Source organism: Vidua chalybeata, chromosome 10, assembly GCF_026979565.1.
Source record: "Vidua chalybeata isolate OUT-0048 chromosome 10, bVidCha1 merged haplotype, whole genome shotgun sequence".
NCBI lineage: Eukaryota > Metazoa > Chordata > Aves > Passeriformes > Viduidae > Vidua > Vidua chalybeata.
Genome location: NC_071539.1, coordinates 3,800,464 through 3,821,983, shown reverse-complemented (window position 1 = coordinate 3,821,983; position 21,520 = coordinate 3,800,464). Strand labels below are relative to the sequence as shown.

Genomic DNA, 21,520 nt, shown 5'->3' with positions numbered 1-21,520 from the left:
GCCTTGCTTGGGTGGGTGTTCGCATGGAATGTGCTCCAGTGAGTGCTGCATGTGGGTGCTGGTGGGGCTCTCCAGGGAGCAATCCACTTTTGGGGTCTTCTGTTCCATCCCACCATCCCAAGCTGGGTCCTCCTGGTTGCACCAGTGCAGGACAGGATCCGTGGGTGTCTCCCCTGTGGTGGGAGCTGTGAGTTCAGCACGTGGCCTGGGGGTTAAAGGACAAACTGCATCGACTTGCCCTAAAATCTGAATTTCCCAGGCAGCTCTGGAGCACATGCAACGCTTTCCAAAGCTGTAGGCAGGAATAAAGGGTTCAGTAGGATGCACCAGAACACAGCTCCTCTTTGGGGCACCACAAATGTGTGCATGGCAGTTCCTGCCTTCACTCACGCTCAGTGACTGAATTGCTGCTTTTCCCCCCAAAACCTTAACTTCAATTAACCCTTCCTGGTTCTGGGGGCTGCTGAGGGGAGCAGAGGGGGGTCCAGGCAGGGGCAGTGTGGGGCTGGCAGGGGCAGGGGGATGGCTGGGGTGCTTCAAAGCACACGGGCTCAGCGGCCGAGCGTGGCCCCAGCCGAGCTCGCGGGGAGCGCGTTTCGCTATTATTTCAATTATTACAACTTCCTGAATAGGTCGAAGGTCGTTCATAATTCACGCTTCTGTCATCTTTACACATGCCAAATGCAGTCTATTAAGCATAAATAAAATTTCAAGTGCCTGACCAGGAAAAGTAAACTGGGATTCATAACAATGAGGCCTTATTCATCCATTTAAAAGTGAATTGTGTGTGTTCCTTTTTTTTTCCCCCCCCGCCTCCCCTTTCCCTTTATGGCTTTGCAGTTTGGGAGCTTTTATTTCTGCTCGGTAGCACAGATCTCTGACCTGCGGTGTGGGCAGGCACAGAGCACTGATGAGCCAGGCCTCCCCCAGCTTCTCCCCACCTCAGACCCCCTGAACTTTGAAAATGTTTCCAGACCTGAATCCGATTTTGCTCTTCCTACATAAACTCTAGTCACACATTGTTGATCCCAGGGCATGTGAAATGAGCATCTGGACTTTGCTTTTATTTCCCCCCCCTCCACCTCCTCTGGTTGTTCCTCTCCTGTGCAGAAGCTCTTCCTATAGTTGTTCTCAAGCAGGCCAGTGCAGGTGAAGCCAAAAAAGTTGGTTAATGGGACAGGCTCTGTCAGCTGGAGAAATGATAGCCAGAAAATTGAAACCTTTCATTAATTACAGTAGAGTCAGGACTATGCGCCAGAAATCTTCAAGCTCTGCAATTGAAAAAATCCACTTTCTAATTTTCTAATACAAAAAATACTGCCCAGGGTAGAGGTGCTGTTCTTGCAAAACACCAAGGGGTACCTGTGGAGCTGGGGGGAATTTGTGAGGTTTCCCATCTGGGGGTTGCAGGACTTCCCCGCCTCCCTGCCTGCCCTCAGTCATCTGCTGCTACCTCAAAATTTGGGTAATGTGGTTCATTTCAATAGTTGGCTTCTCACTTTTTGCCAGACAGGGTAATTCCAGGAGGTTTTTGGTGGGAAGAGTGAGAAAAAAAAGCTATTCATGTGAAGTAAGGACAGCTCTTAAAATCAGAACAAATTTACCTGCTGCATGATCATTTTGGTTTCAACTTCAGTATGTTTTATTTTAGATTCTCATTGCAATGCAAATTGATGTATAAAGGGTTAGTGCAGGTGAATTTTTTCTGTATATATAGAAATTTTTTAAATTATTTTTAATAATAATTAAAGTTAATACTCTAATGATGTGAAAATGCCGGAGCTGGAAATCTGTCACTCAGCCTTTGTTTTGCAGAATGTTAGGTCTGAGATGCAAAATAAAGAAACATTACTCAGCTTAAAAAATGGAGTTTTTTTAAATACTCATCTTGTTTCCCTGCTGAGGGACAGAGAGGCTGGCCAGGCAGTTTCTGGTAGGTAGCTGGATCATCTCTGGATGTTTAAATACCAATGCAGACAAGACAGCTGGCTGCAGAGTCTGCTCCCTGCTCAGGAATGTGTCCCACAGCTGCAGGGAAGATGCTGCATCCTCCTGCCCCAAGAGAAGCCATGCTCCCCAGCACAGCACCTGTGAACAAGACCCTCTTTATGTCCCAGTCCATGTGTCCTCCCTCTGTGATGAGGGGTGGAAAGCTCTGTCCAGACACCTTTGATGGGACAGGGGAAACACCGGAGAAGGCTCTGCTGTGGTTTTTGTTTGCTCCTTGGTGTGGGTGCAAAACCAACCCGGGAACAACAGTGGCGTTTACCTGACTGGGAAACAAAACCTGGGAGAAGAAGCAAGTCCTGGGCAGAGCAGAAGCTTTGGCACAGTCCCTCTGGGATGGTGGAAGTCCTTCTGCGTCCTGGCTGTGTGCTGCTCCTTCTGTGTCCTGTCCTTCTGTTTCCACCCCAAGATGGAGGTTTCCAGAAGTCTCTCCAGTCAGTGTGCACATGTCGTTATTCCACACATTGTTTTCAGCCCAAATCAGCCAGCAACTGGGCCTATCTTCCACAGATCCAACTGCAGCTTACCTTTCAGATATGCAGAGGCCATTACGCTTCTGGAATTGAAAATCCACTTTTCAATATGCTCATCATAACAAATGGAAAACCAAGCGTTGCTTGCAGCAAATATTCACTGGATGTGGCGCTGTCACCAGGTTTATTTGCAGGAGGTAAAAGCTGGCTCCATTTAAATGTGTTTTGGCCTTTGGTGGGATGAGCTGTGTTGCCTCAGTGCAGCCCCAGCACGCTGAAGCCCACCAGGAAGCCCTGTATCCTTTGGCACTGACAGCAGCATTGGATCCACAGGAGATTGTGGTACCAGAGACTTGCCTGGCTGCATGAAGGGATATACACAGGACACTACAAGGCTCTCTCAGCCTCCAAAACACTCAGTGGAGTTTGAATTCCCCTCGACAAGAGATAAAAATGGGAAGCCCTAGCAGCCCGGGCTGGTGGTTTGATGAGGGTGGTGTGGATGAGGAGGGAGGGTGGATCACACTGCCCATAAACTCCTTCTCTGGGGGAAAATTGGCCACAAGCAGGGGGTTGAGGCACCGGTACCTTGTGCCTGATGTGTTTTGCCAGCACTTCTGTCCCCTGGTGAGGGGTGAGCCCGGGGTGTGGGATGAGCTGCCCCAGCAGCCTCCACTGCCACTCCCCGCACTGTTCTCCGGAGTGGTTTTTGGGCCAAACTGTGGGGAAAAACCCTCCAAATCTGAGGAAATGCATCCAAATTCGCTATTTGTAGGTGTTTAGCCCATATCCCTGGGCATGGCTTGTGCAGGCAGAAAGGATGAGGCTGTACGGCCACCTCCTGGAGGACACTGGTATGTGCTGGCTGCCGCTGCGTGTGCCTGGGCAGGGAAAGCATCACCGTGGGTGACAGTCCTCGTGTGACCGGGCAGGGGAGGTACCCTCGAACCTCCAGACACCTGTCCCTACCTGTGACAAGCTCATCTGTGGGACTTTGAACACTGGAGGTGATTTGCTGCCTCTCTCCCCATGCACTGCAATGAGTGTTGAGAGTTGAGAGTTTGGGAGCAAACCCTTTAAAAAGACGTTAGTGTGAGAAAAAGCAAAGGCATCATTTTTTTTAGCATAGGAAACATAGCTGTTGTGTGGTTTTGTTTAACAAGGCCCGGGGAAGTTACTAATATTTATTTGAGCTGCTTCATGGAGCTTTTTAGTGCTCTTCACATTTCCTGCTGAGACAGAAAGCAGCCAGATGGATTTTGGGAATTTCCTTTCGGCAGAGTCTCGTGGTGCTGGCTTGTGCTTCCTCTGGTGCATAGACCCAAGGGAGGGTGTCCCCTTTGCCCTCCCCCACAGCCTCCTGCCACCCCAAAGGGCACCTTCCCACAGCCCAGCATCACCTGTATGAGGGGACAAGCTGTCACCAGCCAGGGCCACCACCAGCAGCTTTGGCTGCTCATGGTGTTTCTTCATCCAGGACTGATTTTTCCCTTGGTTTCCATTTGAAGCTGAGGAATATCCAGGTGCACTGGTTCTTACAAGCTTCTCTCCTCATAGCTTTTTGGACTGTGTAGATGATTACAATGGGGGCTGCTATGGCTTAACCAGCAGCATCTCCTCATGTCTGCTTTAGAATTATAGAAGCATTAAGGTTGGAAAAGACGTCTAAGATAATCCAGTCCAAGCATTAAAGTTACTTTAGTACTTTTCCCCAGTGCAACAGGAGTTCCTTCTCTTACCAGGATCACTCAGGGATGTGTTTTATGGCTGCTCTGTACTTCGGTTTGATATAACTCAGCAGACAAGTTGCTGGTGATATCTGCAGTCATCACACAGCTCATTTTGCAGCAGAGGCTGTTGAAAGCAGTCCTCTTTATCCTCACAGAGCCCAAAACACAACGGCTTTGGGGCTGGAAGGAGCAGACTTGCCATGGTCAATCAGCTCCTCTCCAGCAGCACACCATGAGTGGGCAGGCTCTGGCCACAGGGTCTGCCACACTCACCAGCAGGAGCTGGTGCTTCTTTGCCTATTGTGGTGCTTACCTTGCTTCTTTTTCTTTCTTTTTTTTTTTTTTTTTTTTTTTTTTTTTTTTTTTTTTTTTTTTTTTTTTCCAGATATTCTACAGAGTGGTGGCAGATATTGAACCAGGAGAGGAGCTCTTACTGTTCATGAAGAGTGAAGATTATTCACATGAAACAATGGCTCCGGACATCCACGGTTAGCCTCTTCTTACTGTTTCATCTGACAGAAAATATCACTGAAATTAACCCAGAATTTAGGAAGACTTTTTCTTCTGTTGAAATCTGGGATGGCTTCACTGCAGCCAGAGAGGAGAGCTGGACTGTGGTTGCATTTGTCCATCTTCTGCCCTTCTGTTCCTGATTGAAACTTGACAGTTTTGTGGGGTTGCAAAAGAAGAACAACAGTCCATGTCCTTATCTCAGGACTGTGCTGCTCCTGCAGGACACATATGGGCCCGGTTATAGGTTATTTTTTGTCATTTAGCCAAACAACTGTGACCTTGAAAAGTGGAAATCTGAGGTTGTCAATGTTGCAGTCACTTGTGAGGACATCTCAGCCATTTTTACTCCTCATACTTGTCTTTTACTCCTCCCACACACAGATTTTTCATCTGAAACTCCTGAGTTGCTTCTCAGATTTTTCCCCAGTCTCCAAAATCTCCTTTAGCTGTGCTGCCTGTTGGGCAGTGGGTTATCAGCCACAGTGGGAACTGGGTGTGGGATATCTGCTTAATGCCCAGCATGTTGCAGTTTGTGCCCAGAGGTTCATTTTACAAATTTTCAGGGGTTCAGGGACAATTCACAGGGCAGGAATTATCAAGATCTCCACTTCCTTGTACATTTAAAGTAGTATTTCTTGTTCTCTTAAGAAAAAAGTGGGGGTTATACATTCATTCCCATTAGTTTCTGTGTTTGGGTTTTCCCCCCAGTGATAACTTTGTTTAGTTATTGCTGAAGGTGTCCCCCATCCAGCACACTCTTCTCCCTGCCTAGTCCCCATGGTCAAGCAGCTATTGTATAAATGACACCAGAGGAAATCTCTGCAGTCACATGCAGGATCATGTCCCACAGGGCTAATTTAGAAGCAGACTGAGCCAAAGTGTTGCTCGTGGACAGCCAAGAACAGAGCCCCATGACACTTTCTCTGGATCAGCTCAACTGTCGAGTAGCAACCAAGAACATTTGTTGGGGATTCCAGCCAGTGCCTTTGTGACTCAGAGCCTCAGGGCATTTATATCTGGAACCAAACCAGGGTGTCTGGCTCCTTGTGTGGACCAACACTAGAAAATACAGCAGAAAAAAAAACATTGTGGGATGCTCTTCTCCAAGTTTGTTTTTTGGGGATTTTCTTCAGCTAATCTATTCGTTTGCAGGAATTACTAATTAAGGGAATGCAGTACTCACTCCAAAGTAACACTTTGCTGATACTCTACACTTTCCAGCAAGAAATTATGACCAATTTTTTGGAATTTAAAGCAAAGAATTTAACTTCATGTGTCTCTGGCTTATTTTTAACAGGGCTGGGTGGAATGACAGACTGTGATGAAAGTGAAGAGGCTTTTCAAAACTCTAAACACCCTTTTGGCTATTTTAGATGCTGGTTTTTGTGTCTGAGTCAGTCCCTTTCATTGAGAAATGCAGAGACTGGCAGCCTCTGCTGGATATCCATGTTAGACCCTGTATAATTCCATTTAGGATGGTATTTAAACACTTGTCCTTGGTATTTAAAATTTTGTCCTAAGCCAGTGTTAGGGATTCCTGTTGGATGTCACCCAGGCAGTTAACGTGGAATCAAAGCATTATTATAAAGCATTCTTAGGAATCCTTCTTTCTTTTGAGGGTCTTCTCTTTTTTTTAATTGGGGAGCAATTTGTTAACCACACCATCATCCAACTTCTGATGGGGTGGTGGTTAAAGAGGACTGAAAACTGAGGTGGTGTCCCTGTGCCCAACCCCTGTGTGTTGCAGAGGAGCGCCAGTACCGCTGCGAGGACTGTGACCAGCTCTTTGAGTCCAAGGCTGAGCTGGTGGACCACCAGAAGTTCCCCTGCAGCACACCTCACTCCGCCTTCTCCATGGTGGAGGAGGACTTCCAGAAGAAGCTCGAGAATGAGAATGACCTTCAGGACGTGCATGAAATCCAGGAGTGTAAAGAGTGTGACCAAGTCTTCCCAGACTTACAAAGGTAGGAGAAGGTGCTTAAAACGTGATTGAATGGGGCAGATTCTGTGGTGGCTTCAGCTGGATCCTGCAGGGCATCAGAACCTGATACTTTCACCTTCTGCAGAAACCAAGGGTGAAGGTGAGCAGGATTTCTATCCCACCTGGTGGTTTATGGTATAAAAAGCAATAGAGTCTAAATAAATCAGAAATTTGGTCCTTGTGCTTGAAGTCCTTAGTGAGGACTAGATTAAGAGCTGGATCCTTTGCTAATCAGATCTGAATTAGGCTGATTGCAGTGAAGTCACAGGAGTGGTTCTACTTCACATCAGCTGAGGTCTGGGTTCCTTAATCTTAGGTAGAAATAATTTGGACGATCTGTGAGTGTTGTTCACTGATGTTACCAATTTTGCCTTTGCAAATAAGCCATTTTAGTTAGAGATGGGTTCTAAATGTTAATAAATATGTCTATATGTGGATATTTATTTTTAGCAGAGCTGTATGGTCATGACAGAGTTTGTTGTTTTCTTGAGTTTATCTCTCTGTTAAAACAGATAGACCTGTGTGCATTTGTACCCAAAATACACAAAGAATGTAAACAGTACAACTTTCCTCTCACTATAGTTTCTGTGATTACTTAAAATACAATATTGCAGTGCAGGTTAACAGCAAATTTTGCAAGTTGCTGGAAGATACTGGGAGTACACAGGAATTTTTGCAGCACATCCCTTACAGATTCACATCTTGGTGATTTCTTCACCTGGGGAAGGATAGCCTCAACCAATATTTGATAGTAATGTTGAAATAGCTCAATAGCAAAGTCCTGGGCCAGATGCTCTGCTGAGATGGGGCAGTGCCTTTCGTAGGAAGCTGGTTGATATCCAGGGTCTCTTGTTTTTTCAGAGTCTTAGCACCATTCCCACACTCCCATCCTGTCCTCTTTCTTTTTGTTGTTTTTTCCCATTGTGTGGGCACACCAGAGTGACTATGAACTGCCCTTTTTCAGCACATATGCAAATCATTTGCCCCTTAAAAGCTGGCTTGTCAATTTAGAATATTTTGTGTGTTTCACAGAAATTCTCACTAGTCCATGACCCGGGGTCTGGTGGTGTCTGTTGGAGCTTAGCATGGTTTTCTGCATGCCCAGAGTTGGATAATTGCTGGATGCTCCAGGTGCTGGTTCTGCAGATGGAGCCCTCTCTCCTAAAACTGAAATGTTCCTTCACTCCTCTCCATGGAGCACTTACCCCAGAATCATGTGGGGTGTCTTAGATCAGTAGATGATTCTTGCACTTGGACAAAACTGATGACACTGAAATTGAAACATGACGTGCCAAACATCACTGCCCAGCACAGGTCACCCCGCTGAGCAGGAATTTGTACAGGCAGAAGGTCTTGTTCATTGGCTGATGTTGGGCAGTGTGTGGCTCCATGTGTCTGATTTTCAGCCTGAGGGATTGATTCCAAGGGGCTGATGGAGGCAGATCAAGTCAGAAGAATTGCCTGGGTGAGGCAGGACTCTGGTCTGTGAGGTTTTTGCATGTTGGGAGTTATTCAGTGTTAAAGTTCTTTTCTCCCTGCGAATGAGAGGACGATATCTAACATATGGGAATCATCGAGGAAATGTAAATTTAGCTTAAAATATTAAATATTGAAGAGAAAAGGCAGAAAACAAAGAACGAGTCATCATAAATAGATGGGCAGTACTGTGAGAAAGAGTGAAAAATGAGCGTGAATGCAGCCATTCTGTGAACTTCTGAATTATTGAAAGGCTCATACACCACACAGACAGTTCACTGCAAAAAAGTGCCAAAGTGTGCTATATCCAGATTATATAAAACAAAAGGCCCAGATGAGCCGTGCTTGAGGGTGTGAGTAATTACATGGAGAAATAGCTGAGCAGGAGGATGGGGGTGTTGGGTCCAGGAGTGCCCAATGCTGATGGCCAGACACAGAGTCTGGGAGCTGCTGCCACAGCCAGGGGCAAGATTCTCTCTAGGTCTTGTGGCATATTTGTTTACGTGATGGAAAGTCAGTTGTTATAAAAGTATTAGGAGGCAAAGCCAGAATTATTTCCCCCTCCTTCCAAAAGAAAAGAGGGGTAGAAGTAAGAGCATCTGCAGAGTGAAAGCATTTCCATTGCCTGTGGCTGAGAATGGAGGTTGCTGTTTGGGCTACTCAACCCAAACAAGGCTGTAACCCCAGGAGGTTTTGTCACTGATTCAGCAGAGATCAGTGGGCATTTCATATGAAAATGGTTTAGACATCCCAGGCTAAAGTTCCCATTTTCCAGTGGGTTTTTTGTGAATCCACTCTTGCATTATGTAGTGACCTTCCCTCAAGCAGCGGTGTGAGTTATGACTCTGTATGGGACCAAGCAATACAGCTGTTTAAATATACATATTTGCTACAAATGAATGATAAAAATTCAGAGACAAAAATTAATTTAAAGATGTGCTACAGAATTTAGGTGGGCATTGAATATCCTAATAATAGACTGAATAAACCACTAAGAAATTAATGACTAAACAACCACACAATTGCACACAGTTAGTAATAATCATCAAGAATAATCTCAGTTGTGGTCTACCTTATCTAGAGGCTTCTTAAACTCATCCTGTCCTACTCCAGAGGAGTTATTCCTCATCTATTCCTGCTGTAAGAAAAATTGACTCCCATCAAAGGAGTGGATTTATAGCAGGTGGTGGCATCCAAGGTGTGTTTAGAGGGAAAGTCATAAGGCAGAAATAATTCAGACTGCAGGGAAGAATTACCAGAGTGAAATACTGAGAAGTGTATGAAATAATCTCCTTGGGGAGCGATGGCAGCAGCATCTCCTGGAGCATTTGCAAGTGGCCTGGCAAAACATGAGAGGATGTGTTATTCTGGTGGGGAGAAGGAGGTTCTGCCTCCTGGCTGGGGTGAGCCTGGAACTCACAGGACTAATTTCTGTCGGGATTGGGCCTTTGGGGCTTTTTAATTTTTTTTTTCTTTTGGCTGTAACTATGTGCTCTGCTCTCTCCTCTTCCTATAAACCCACATCTCACTGAGCCCTGTTCCTGTTTCCACAGCCTGGAGAAGCACATGCTGTCACACAGTGAGGAGAGGGAGTACAAGTGTGACCAGTGCCCCAAAGCTTTTAACTGGAAGTCCAACTTGATACGTCACCAAATGTCACACGACAGCGGGAAGCACTACGAGTGTGAGAACTGTGCCAAGGTACAGTGAATTTTTAGGCTGCCTGGCACTTCTTGTGCTGCTGGATGCAGGGGAGCCTGGGAGTGGGGGTGCCCCAGGCTGGGATGCAGGAGGGCATAGGGCTTCTGCTGTGCTCCAGATGGTTTCTCAAGGGTTTTTCATGTCTGCTTTGAAAATATGTTCTTTTTCTTTCCCTTTTGATTTGGAAATGGCTGTGGAGTCTGAAATGGGCACTGATGCAGGATGCTCAGCCTTCTTGAGCTCAGGGCTTGGCTTCTTGAAAGGATTGGTGGGGTGTAAGAGGGTCAGTGAGGGGCAAGAACCCCCAGGGAAACACAAGGCAGAGGACTCCCTAGGCTGTGTGTCAGCTCCTGGGTACAGAAACTTCAGGACACTACTGCAATATAAATCAAAAATAAGCAATAGCAATGCACTCCAGCTGCACTGAGTACAATTCTCATCTCTAAAGCATCTCCATCACATCCCAGCACTGGGCTTGCTGTGGGGATTATTTGTATAGTATGTGGTACTCTGCATTTGCTTGGCCCTTTTTCATGAGGACTTTTGGGTAGATTTGCTGCAATATTGGGAATTTCATATTGAGCTGACACTTATAAGATGTAACCAAGCCCTGGTTTCTAGCTCTGAGTTGTGTACAGGATTATTACTTGTTGTCACACACTCAGGTATCAGTATAAAGTATTTCTATTGTAGTATTTCTATTCTTAGAGGTTTTGAGCAGCCACATTTTCACTCATTTCCCATGAAAACCATGACCTCAAATGTGCAATTTCAAACAGCAAAGTCAAATGTTTCTGCTGCAAAGGGGTTAACAGACCCACACAATACTTGGGTGATCCCGGGAAACTGAGGCCCCTTCCTTCAGGCACAGCTTCCATTGCTGTCCATTAGCAAGGGTTTTAACCTTAGAATGTTCCCAGAAATAGCTCCAAGGCTTGAATTTTAAAAGACTCTTGTAATAACTGCCTTCTTCCACAGTCAAGTTTCTTGGTTAATCAGTACTCATTTCCTAGCAGGTTTTCACGGACCCCAGCAACCTTCAGAGGCACATTCGTTCCCAGCATGTGGGGGCTCGTGCTCACGCTTGTCCAGAGTGTGGCAAAACCTTTGCCACTTCTTCAGGCCTCAAACAGCATAAACACATCCACAGCAGTGTCAAACCTTTTATATGTAAGTCTTCAACTGAACGTCTTTGATTAAGTGTTGTTTCTCGTGCCGTGAAGCAGCGCAGCCTGGAAGCAGGAGGTTGTGTCCTGCTCCCTTTGAATTCCCCACCCGTGTCACAAGGGCTGTGACTCACTGAGTGAGTTCTGGGTAATTTGTGGTCCAATGCAAGGAGTTATTTTCATGTGATTTTCCTTTTCAGACAGACACTGTGTGCTGTGTAAATGTGCCTGTTGTCGCGGGGATGTTTTTCCATGCACAGATGCAAAGTGAGGAGTGGGATTTAGCCAGAAGGAGCCATGCCAGGCTTGGTGGCTGCAGCCTCATTGCTCTGCACCGTGCTGAACTGGCTGCTCTCCTCCTGCTGTAGGAGCAGATTTTGGGCTGCAGAGTCTCCACAGCAGATGCCATGACTTTTGCTGGGTTTGGAAAACAAATCTCAGAGGCAGTGAGATTCATGTTGCCACCTTCCTTGAGGCTCCTCTGCATGCCCCAAGTTTAAGGACTAAGTTGAGCTGTTAGATCTTCACTAACAGCTTCTCCAGCAATAAAGCTGGCCTTGGATGTGAGCCTGGCTCTGTGCTGGGCTTAAATGGGAACCTCAGCACCTCACAGGTTGCATTTGCTGCTGAGCCAGACCCTGCTTGGGAAGGGTGCAGGTTGCTTTCCCTCCCTTTCACTGGGGAAGCGGAGGCAGAAAATATTTTAAAGTATTGTTGGTACTGCTGTTCTCCACCACAGCCTTTTCAGGCACCTGCTGTGACCATCTCCCCTACTTGTCTGCTAAACCTTTCAATCTTTTGCTGCTCTCAGCAATAATTTACTGAAATATCTGCACCACACCTGTGGTGTGAATGCAGAAATGTGAAAAGCATTGGCCACAAACCAATATATTTCCTCAAGAGGAGGAGTATTGGCTTAAGCAACTCATTTGTGCAAAATCTGTAACCTGCCATTGGATGAGTAAAACTTTTGTTTTGGACTCCTTCAATGAGAAAATGTATAATAGATCCAATATTAAATATCACTAATAATTTTTAAAGCTGATTGCAGATTAAATGATTAAACTTAATTAAGAAACTAACTTCTGGTTAGGTAGGGACTCCTCAGGTAGGCCTATTGCAACGTCCTACATAGAAATCTCTAAGTGGAAGCTCTCATGGATGAGATAATCTCTCAAATGCTTTTTTGTTGCTATTTTTCCTGAGAAATCAAAACAACAACTGGTATATTCACATGTAGTGCAAGGGATGAAACCCCATGGAGCAACCTACGGATAACAGCCGTGTAATTGCAGAACAAAAAGGTTTGGAGAGCACATGTTTGGTCAGCTTTGCTGAGCTGTGAGAGTGAGGTAGGGTCACCTAGAGCAGATATCTGCTTTCCACCAGAAGGCCACACACCATGATTTACTCATACCAGTCTGTTTATGGCAACTGTCTCTTATTACAGTGTGCCGCCCAAGCTTGAGTGAAAACTCACCAACACTAAGGTAATTACTCACTGCCTTCACAAATTCTCCAGCCTCCCCAAATAGAAACCACATGCCATAATAGACTGAACAGATTCTAAATAGTACTTACAGTAATTTTTTTAATAAGCAGAAAATATGCAAACTTAACTGCTGGCTAATTTGGGATTCAGAGACAATCACCATACAGAGTGCGTAGGCACGAGATTAATTTTTTGCAATTTTTGGGGGTTTGTGTTAAACCTGGGGTCTGTAGAGCAATAAAAGCTGCAAGGAGGGGAGGCTTCTCTTACAAGTTAGTTGCTTAAAAGCATGGCAGTGAGATTTAAAGGCTGTAATAAGGTGTAACAGCAGAAATCAAACCCAGCTTCTGTTGCTTTCATGCATGGAAACAATTAAAGTTGATAACCACCCTGCATCTACTAAAGTTTAAGTCATGTGATGAAAAGGAGGCAGATCTTATAACACAAATTTATCTGAGGAGTCCTGGCTCTTGGGAGTACCCATGGAGGTGTCACAGTCAGTTTAGACACAGAGTCTCCTCCAGAGTCCCTGTGGCACTGGGTGTGCCCATCACTGATGCCGTGACACACCCAGGCTTCAGGTGACAGTCCCCAAGAGGAAGAGTACTCCAGGGAGCAAGGGCTGCCACCTGGGCACAAAATTTCTTTGCCAGCCCTAAAAATGAAATAGAATGCCTGTTGAATGCAAGAGGCACCTTGAGCAAGCAGCGCCTCACTGAATGGTTTTAAATAATTTCAGTGCTCAAAAAGGTAAATTGTTGGTACAGCTGTTAACTGTTTGCTGAGATTATAATAATAAATATTTATGTATTTTAATGGTATTGCCATTATCGATTGAACTTTGTTTGAAGCTGAGATAAAATGCATTTAGTCAAATTATTAATTTGCATCTCCCTTAATAGCCTGTAAGGATATCTTAAAATTTTAAGTGCATATTTTTGCTTTTCTTCAGAGTAGAATATTTTTTGATATAGAATAATATATATATATGTAGATATATTCTTGATAATATAATAATATTCTTCAACAAGAATATAATCTTGTTGACAATGGAATATATTAATGGAGAATAATAGTTTAATAATGTACCACTGTTCTTTAAGGGAGAACTTTCCAGATTTTAGGAAGACCGAATCTGTGCCAATACCCCTCTTTTCAGTCCTTTGCCACTCCAGCCAACTTGATCAAGACCTTATCTTTATTAAAGCCATGTGAATAAGAAGCAGGACCTCAAGGCAACCTGGTAGAAGATCTAAAGTTCATAAAACATGATTCCTTTTTAATTTTACAATAGCATATCCTTGGAAATGCATGCATTTGAGATATTTCTTTTTCTGGAAACATACATATGGTCTATCCTGCTTTAGACATGGGAGAGGAGTAGATTCATAATATCCAGCTTGTGTGAACCTATGGATGCAACACTCGAGTCACCATTTGGGTCAGTTTAATTTTGGTTTCTGTGATCAGTGTGGTGGGAGCTGGGGGAAATTACTGTGTAAAGCCTCAACAGTGAAGGTAAGGGGCCTGGTTCTGTACCCTGGAGTGTGGAATAGAAATCTTATGCCTGCAATTAGGTTAAAAATAGGAGAAAATTGAAGAAAAATCAGAGCAAAAATGAATGATAAATAATTCTATGTTAAAAAAAAATCTATGTTAAATGGCAAATAAATTATTTTTAAAGGGACAAAAACTACTTAACAAGAGAAAACCAACCATTTTCAAGAAACTAGAATAGTCTCTTCTCATCCTTCTTGTCTCTCTTATTTCTTTCTCTTCCATTTTTTTTCCTGTCTACTTTTTGCTTGATTTTTGATTTTCTCTCTCTTCTTTCTTGCCTTTCCTTGTGAATGAAGATTTCCAGCAGGAACAGTGACTGATACACAGAAACAAACCTCCTTCCTGAATTACCACACTGCAAATTTCCTGTGTTTGGGCTCGATCCTGCACCGTTTACCCCACGAATTGTCCCGGGGATGTCAGTGTGGGATGTGAGCAGGGGAAAAACGGGTGGATGGGGCAGGATCAGGCCCGGGAACAATAGGAGCATTGTTGGTGAGATACGGAGCAGGCTGCTGAAGAGGTAAACAGTTAGGAGATGACAACAAGTAGTGGAGTTTCTCAAGGGCAGGGATTTGGAGGAGCAGGAAGGTTAGCGCGGGCCCCGGTGCGAGTGGAAGTTAGAGGACGTGATTGCAGTTCATGGGAACCAAGAGTGCAGGATGGGATACATTCAATTCAGTTTCCTCTGCAGGCTTAAAATAGAGCCATTGTAAATTATGTCAGACTGTCTCAAATCATGAAAATGATTGTTAAAAAGGCCTCGGAATACACAATGCGCATTGTTGTGCGGCTTTGATGTGTGAAAGATGAGAGTTTATGATATAACAGAAATTAAATAAAAAATAAAGCGGCCACATGCTTTCTTCTGGCTGGGAAAAAAAAAGGATTTATTGCAGGGATAACAGTGTTTGCTGATAGTGGTTGTTTTCAAACAAGTCTGGAGCTGATACTGTTAGAAGCAAGGTAGTGCAGAGGTACAGACAAATTTTAGCATAATGAAAAGCACAAGGCACAGCACAGCCTTGGGGCTTGCCCGATGCTCCTGCTCATCCAAAAGATGCCAAGAAAGGGCATAAAAAGTCACTGGGGAGCTAAGCATTGCCCTCTTCCAAACCCCGCTTCTACTTACAGACTCTTAACTGGGTTGCTGCCCCAGTTTGCTCCCTAAGGTTTGTAGCAGCCAGAAAACCAGGAGCCTGCAAAATCCTGTTTGCCTCAGTGACGTGATTGTCTCTCTAGTGTCTCACTCTGCACCACTGGGACCACTTCCAGCCTCCTGCCACTGTGGAAGCTGAGCTCCAACGTGCAGAGTGTCACAGGCTAGATCAGGCCCTGACCTCAAGGCAGATCTGCTCCCCTGTGTGTTCCCAGACCTTCTCCCAGATGCTGCATTTGTGAGACTGAAATCATTCTCATCCCAGAAGTGTTTGAAAGGAAATTCATCGGGCTCTTACTGAGCATCAGACATGCAAATAAAGAGGGTTTCATTCTTAAAGGAAATTGTTGTTGAAATATGGTCTATCTTGTCATGTGCAAGAGGCAAATAAGCAATATTAAGACTAGGAAAGTTAAGATGTGGAATTTAGAGTTACAGGCACCTGTGAGCACTGTATGCATTGCATGAATAGAAATGCATTGGACATATGAGAGTACTGAGGTTTTCCAGGTTCCAGCCTGGACTTCCATGAGATTAAATTTTTCATTGTAAGTGGAAAAAAAAAATGTTTGTTGCATTTATACTTGGAAATAGGAAATGCCTGGTTGCCTCCTCCTTCACCTCTTTCCTATTCTTGCAGAGTGAAAGCTCTGTGAGGCAGCTTCATCTCTGTCTGGTCCTGCAAATATTTATTTTAATGATTCATTTCCACATGGGAATAGTGACATAAATGGATGCCATTTGAAGACACCTGTGCTCTCGCACAGGAGCACCGTGGGTTCATGCGGGGTCACAGCACGTGGGGGGCTCTGGGGGTTAATGCAACGTGGAATAATGGTACTGAACGAGCAGCACTGTGCAGTGCAAAGAGCAAACGAGGAGAGAGTGTCTTTTAGTGATTCCAGACCTTTTCTGCTTGGTTGGAGCAGGTTTTGGTGTCGTCTTCTGACATTTGTCTGCTCGGATGCCTTGCTTTGGACAGCACAGTTGCTTTTATACATTTGTGCACCTAGATCTCTCCCTGTGGCTTCCTCATTGACATTTGGCGGGTAAAAAATGGTATTATTTGCACAACTTTGAGGGTGGGGGCAATTACCACAAAGCCTGAGATGTGTTGTTGTTGTTGTTTACATACAGGTGAGGTCTGCCATAAATCCTATACTCAGTTTTCAAACCTTTGTCGTCATAAGCGCATGCATGCTGATTGCAGAACCCAAATCAAGTGCAAAGACTGTGGACAAATGTTCAGCACTACGTCTTCCTTAAATAAACACAGGAGATTTTGTGAGGGCAAGAACCATTTTGCAGCAGGAGGATTTTTTGGCCAAGGCATTTCTCTTCCTGGAACCCCAGCTATGGATAAAACGTCCATGGTTAATATGAATCATGCAAATCCGGGCCTTGCTGACTATTTTGGAGCCAATAGGCATCCTGCTGGTCTTACCTTTCCAACAGCTCCTGGATTTTCTTTTAGCTTCCCCGGTCTGTTTCCTTCAGGCTTGTACCACAGGCCACCTTTGCTACCTACTAGTTCTCCTGTTAAAGGACTTCCGAGCGCAGATCAGACAAACAAAAGCCAAAGTCCCCTCATGACAAATCCTCAGATACTGCCAGCCACCCAGGATATTTTGAAGGCACTAAATAAACAACCATCAGTAGGGGAGAATAAGCCAGTGGAGCTTCAACCAGAAGGGTCCTCTGAAGAGAGGCCACATGAGAAACTCAGTGACCAGTCAGAGAGTAGTGACCTTGACCTTGACGATGTCAGTACCCCCAGTGGCAGTGACCTGGAAACCACCTCGGGCTCTGATCTGGAAAGTGACATTGAAAGTGAGAAAGAGAAATTTAAAGAAAATGGTAAAATGTTCAAAGACAAAGTAAGCTCTCTGCAGAGCCTGGCGTCAATAAATAATAAGAAAGACCACAGCAATCATTCCATTTTCTCACCATCCTTAGAGGAGCAGACTGCGGTGTCAGGAGCGGTGAATGATTCTATAAAGGCTATTGCTTCTATTGCTGAAAAGTACTTTGGTTCAACAGGACTTGTGGGGCTGCAAGACAAAAAAGTCGGAGCCTTACCTTACCCTTCCATGTTTCCCCTCCCGTTTTTTCCAGCATTCTCTCAATCAATGTATCCATTTCCTGATAGAGACTTGAGACCGTTACCCTTGAAAGTGGAGCCCCAATCACCCAGTGAAATTAAGAAGATCCCAAAGGGAAGCTCTGAGTCTCCCTTTGACCTCACCATAAAACGTAAGGAGGAGAAGCCACTTACTCCCATCCCCTCAAAGCCAGCAGCCCCCTCTGCATCCAGCCAGGACCAGCCCCTGGATCTCAGCATGGGCAGCCGAAGCCGAGCCAGCAGCACAAGGCAAGCTGAGCCTCGGAAAAACCACGTCTTTGGAGAGAAGAAAGGAGGAGACCTCGAGCAGAGGAAAGCTTCAGAGTCCTCTTTGCAGCACGCCAGGCCCACCCCGTTCTTTATGGATCCCATATACAGGTAAAGGACCCTCTGCTGCCTTTCAGCATCCTTAGGTGCAGGCAGCCAGGTCTGCCAGGGCTGCCACCCCGTCCCCCTCCCAGTGTCCCTGGAGGTGTCATTGCACTGCCAGGGCAGGGGGCCCAGGCCACACGCTGACCTGTACATGCCTCCTCACATCCCAGCTGCTCCAAGTGAGCCACGGGACTGGCAGTGCTGCAATTAGCAAGCCCTCGTTGCCATTAGTTCAACCTGCATAGCTTTTCATGCAGAGGTTGAATATATTCTCTGAGTTGGCATCAGTATTGAATGTTTGTTTATTTGATGTCACTGGTTTGCCTGAAGTTCACTTTCTTCCTCTGGCTTCCCCTGGAGATGACAGTACCCCTTGTACTCCACTTTGCCAGCTCCTCTTGGATTCAAGAGGAGTTTTTCACAAGTACAACAGAGAAACACATTCGCCCTAAGATGTGTAAAAAGTATGGGAATTGAGAATTATTTCTGCCCTTTTTTACCATTATTTGAGTACTGGGTTGATTTCTTTGGGCATTTTGTTCATGGAAATGAAGGCACAGCATCCTTACGTGCACAAAGCCTCAGCAGTGGGCTCCTCGGAATCATCACAGAAAATCTTGGGTTGGAAAGGGCCTTAAAGCTCACCTCATTCCAACCCCCTGCCATGGGCAGGGACACCTTCCACTCCGCCAGGCTGTGCAGATCCCCACCCATGGCCTACCTTGTGAAATCAGTGGGAGCACTGTTGGCTTTGAAAGGTGCACAGTGTCAGTGAGCTGAGATTTTTAAAACCAGTGGTAAAATCCAGACCTTCTGGTGTTTCCCAGCAGAATTGAGATGGATCTCACTGGCATGTGAATTTCACCTGCATCCTGTGTGTGTCAGCCTCCCTTTGCCCTTTCTGCACTTACATCTCTAACAAGTCAAAATCATGCATCTAAATTAGTTTAGAGAAATATTAGCCATAAAAATATTCGTCTGTAATATAAATGACTAATTTTATAGCCTCTTGTTATAAAAAAAAGGATACTGCCATGTAAATTATGTTTATTTATTACTTTATCTGAAAAAGAAATGCTGTGGGCAAAGTTTTTGGAGAGTGCTGGTGCATAAGACAAGAAGTCTGCATTATGAAGAAACAGGATATGATGCTATTTAGTGAGATGGTTTTATTCATGCCAGATTGATATCTGTGTTGGACCATAAGTTTTCTTTGCGTCATATTCACTTAAAATGCCTGAAGCAGCGGAAATCATGATCTGTGTTTTATGGCCCTGCATTACCAACTAATTAAATTGCATTGCAAACTCCCCTGCCCAGGGCAGAGGGGTTGGAACAAGATGATCTTTAGGGTCCCTTCCAACCCTAACCATTCTGTGAGCCTACATTTCTATGAGTTTCATGAAATCTGTACAAATTCTGGCAGTACAGCACGAGGCCAGTTATTACTGAGCCTTCCTTTGCCATGACTTACCTCTACACATGGACAGCACGATTCATCCAGGAAACCATGCACATCAGTACCAGAAAAAGCAAAATCCTCAAATTCCCATGCTGTTTCCAAATTGTCCACGCTGGGTTTTGCTGCCACGAGTGAATTGCAGGATTTGTTGCTGGCACAAATCAGATTCAGTGTGTTCCTGCAAGCCCACCTTTCTTGCCCTGCTTGGCCTTGGCTGTGCACAGGGGAGGTTCCCAGGGTGGTGGCTGTGATGTCACGTGTGGACAGATGGCAAGGGACCCACTGCTCAAGGCTCTGTTGCCTTGAATTCCTCTCCTCTTAGTGCTGAGCGTACTCAGTTGCCTAATTTCTGTATAAAAGTTTTTGGTAGTTAGTCATTGGTTCCTATTATAATGGTTATCAACCTTTTGAAATGGGATTATTCCCTATATAAATGGTATAATCTACTTTAGAGGTGATTCCCAGCCCCACCCTGGCAGTAATGAGCTATGTGTGGGAATCAAGACTTGAATCCTCCCTTATCTTTTACTGTTATCTCCTAGAAACAAATTGCTTGACGTGTAATTGCCTGTTTTAAGCCTGAGTAGCTGTATGATTATTAATATCTGAGACTGATTCATCACAAGCAAATCTAATTTTAACATTTACAGAGTAGAAAAAAGAAAGCTAACTGACCCACTGGAAGCTTTAAAAGAGAAATACTTGAGACCTTCCCCGGGATTCTTGTTTCATCCACAAGTAAGTATTTTGGGAATTTTGATGTTGTAAACAAGCCTGTTGATGCTTCAAAGCAGGTGCAGAGAAATGAATGCAGTCTTAGTCATTTTTGGATTTCCTAAAACACACAGTTTTTGCTGGACCATTGTGGTGGAAAAGCGTTAGCATTGTTCTGAGCTTCTTGATGTTTTGCAGATGAAACAACATGTTTTGATTGTAGAGGAAGCCAGATTCGAACTGAGTGTGTCTTTTAGAACCATTTTCCTCCAAAACCATAACGTAGCTACCAACATTTGCAGCCACTCGTGTCTTCAGCACCCTCCTGTGCTCTGAGCTAGGAGAGTCAGTATTGACTACAAGGAGTTAGTGCAGATTCACAGTAAGGCCAGAAAAGCTGAACATCCCACTTCAAAAGGGATTATATTTTGTTTAAGGACTCTCATAAAAGAGAGAAAAGTTTCCACCTGTTGTTTGCAAGCCTCATAGTGCAAACACTCCACGGTTTCTTTGGTAGCTGCTGTGGGCTGCAACGTGTGCAGTGTGTGTAGGATCCCTGCTCCTCCAGTCCTGAAGGGAGATTTTATGACTACAATCCTGGATGAAAAACATTTAGGAGGGTGTCCCAAAACAGTTTAACAACTGTGATGTGTATGTGGCATAGGAAGAGGATCTGTGTGCAAACTACACGTTGCTTTTCTTCACCAGCACTGCGCCCTCATTTTGTTTTCCTCCTCCTTGTTCAAGTAGATTTTGCTAAAAATCTCGATTCAGTCTTACACCTGCAATAAAATCCTCTGTGGTATTTACAGATTTGAACTCTTTGCTGACTGTGGGCTGTTTCATCTTAGTAATGACACCCTCTACACATCCTCTATTTTAAGCACGCAACCATGAGCTGCTGTCTCTGGTTCAGGTTCCTCTGAATCCTGGGCAAAACAGCCCAATTACCACTTGATTTTTTTTTTTCCCAATGAAATCCTAAGTTATGTCCTAACTTGCATGGAATATGTTCTGAAACATGGCACTTCTGCAGAGCTGGGAGGACCAGCTGATAGCATATATGGCTGCAGATGCACAGCACCCCTTTCCAATTTCAATGTCTGAACAAAGCTTTGGATTGTGAATGAAAGTATTTAGTCGTATTTACATGCCATGAGTATTTTTGGCATTATGTAAGTATTTATAAGCATTAAATAAGAATTTAAGATGTATTAAAATCATTGAGAATTTATGTGCAAGGTTTAATAGCAGCTTAACACCTCCCACTGAGTTACCTTAAATAAGGTAAATCTGCCCAATTGGCAAAACAAGTGAAAATTCCCCTCTAGTAGCAGATAGTGCTAATGCACAAAGGACCTCAATCTGCTTTTTGTCCCTGCTGTGAAACACGCTGGTTCCTCCCCATCAAGTCAATGATTCTGTTAGAGCAGCTAAGGAGCTGTAAATTATGAGTAAATTATTTAAATGGGGGCATTTTAGATGCTGCATTGATGGGAAAAGCAGGATTATTTTGCTTAGTGCTCTCTAGCTGTTCAGACACTGTAACTCAAGAGTGGTTCAGTGGTGTTGGGTTTGGGGGTTCTGAAGGT

General features: G+C 44.6%; 1 protein-coding gene across 3 annotated transcripts in view; it reads left to right on the top strand.

The window, feature by feature from the left end:
- MECOM (MDS1 and EVI1 complex locus) overlaps window positions 1-21,520 on the top strand; it is a 47,538-nt gene that overhangs the window by 5,798 nt on the left and 20,220 nt on the right. For 2 of the 3 annotated variants that reach the window (XM_053952198.1, XM_053952196.1), the window contains exons 2-7: window positions 4,596-4,698; window positions 6,471-6,687; window positions 9,734-9,881; window positions 10,895-11,051; window positions 16,396-17,758; window positions 19,865-19,952. In XM_053952198.1, coding sequence (XP_053808173.1) covers window positions 4,650-4,698; window positions 6,471-6,687; window positions 9,734-9,881; window positions 10,895-11,051; window positions 16,396-17,758; window positions 19,865-19,952 — 2,022 coding nt within the window. In that variant the 5' untranslated portion in view covers window positions 4,596-4,649. The remainder of the gene's footprint in view (window positions 1-4,595; window positions 4,699-6,470; window positions 6,688-9,733; window positions 9,882-10,894; window positions 11,052-16,395; window positions 17,759-19,864; window positions 19,953-21,520) is intronic. The other variant, XM_053952199.1, reaches the window with a different exon arrangement.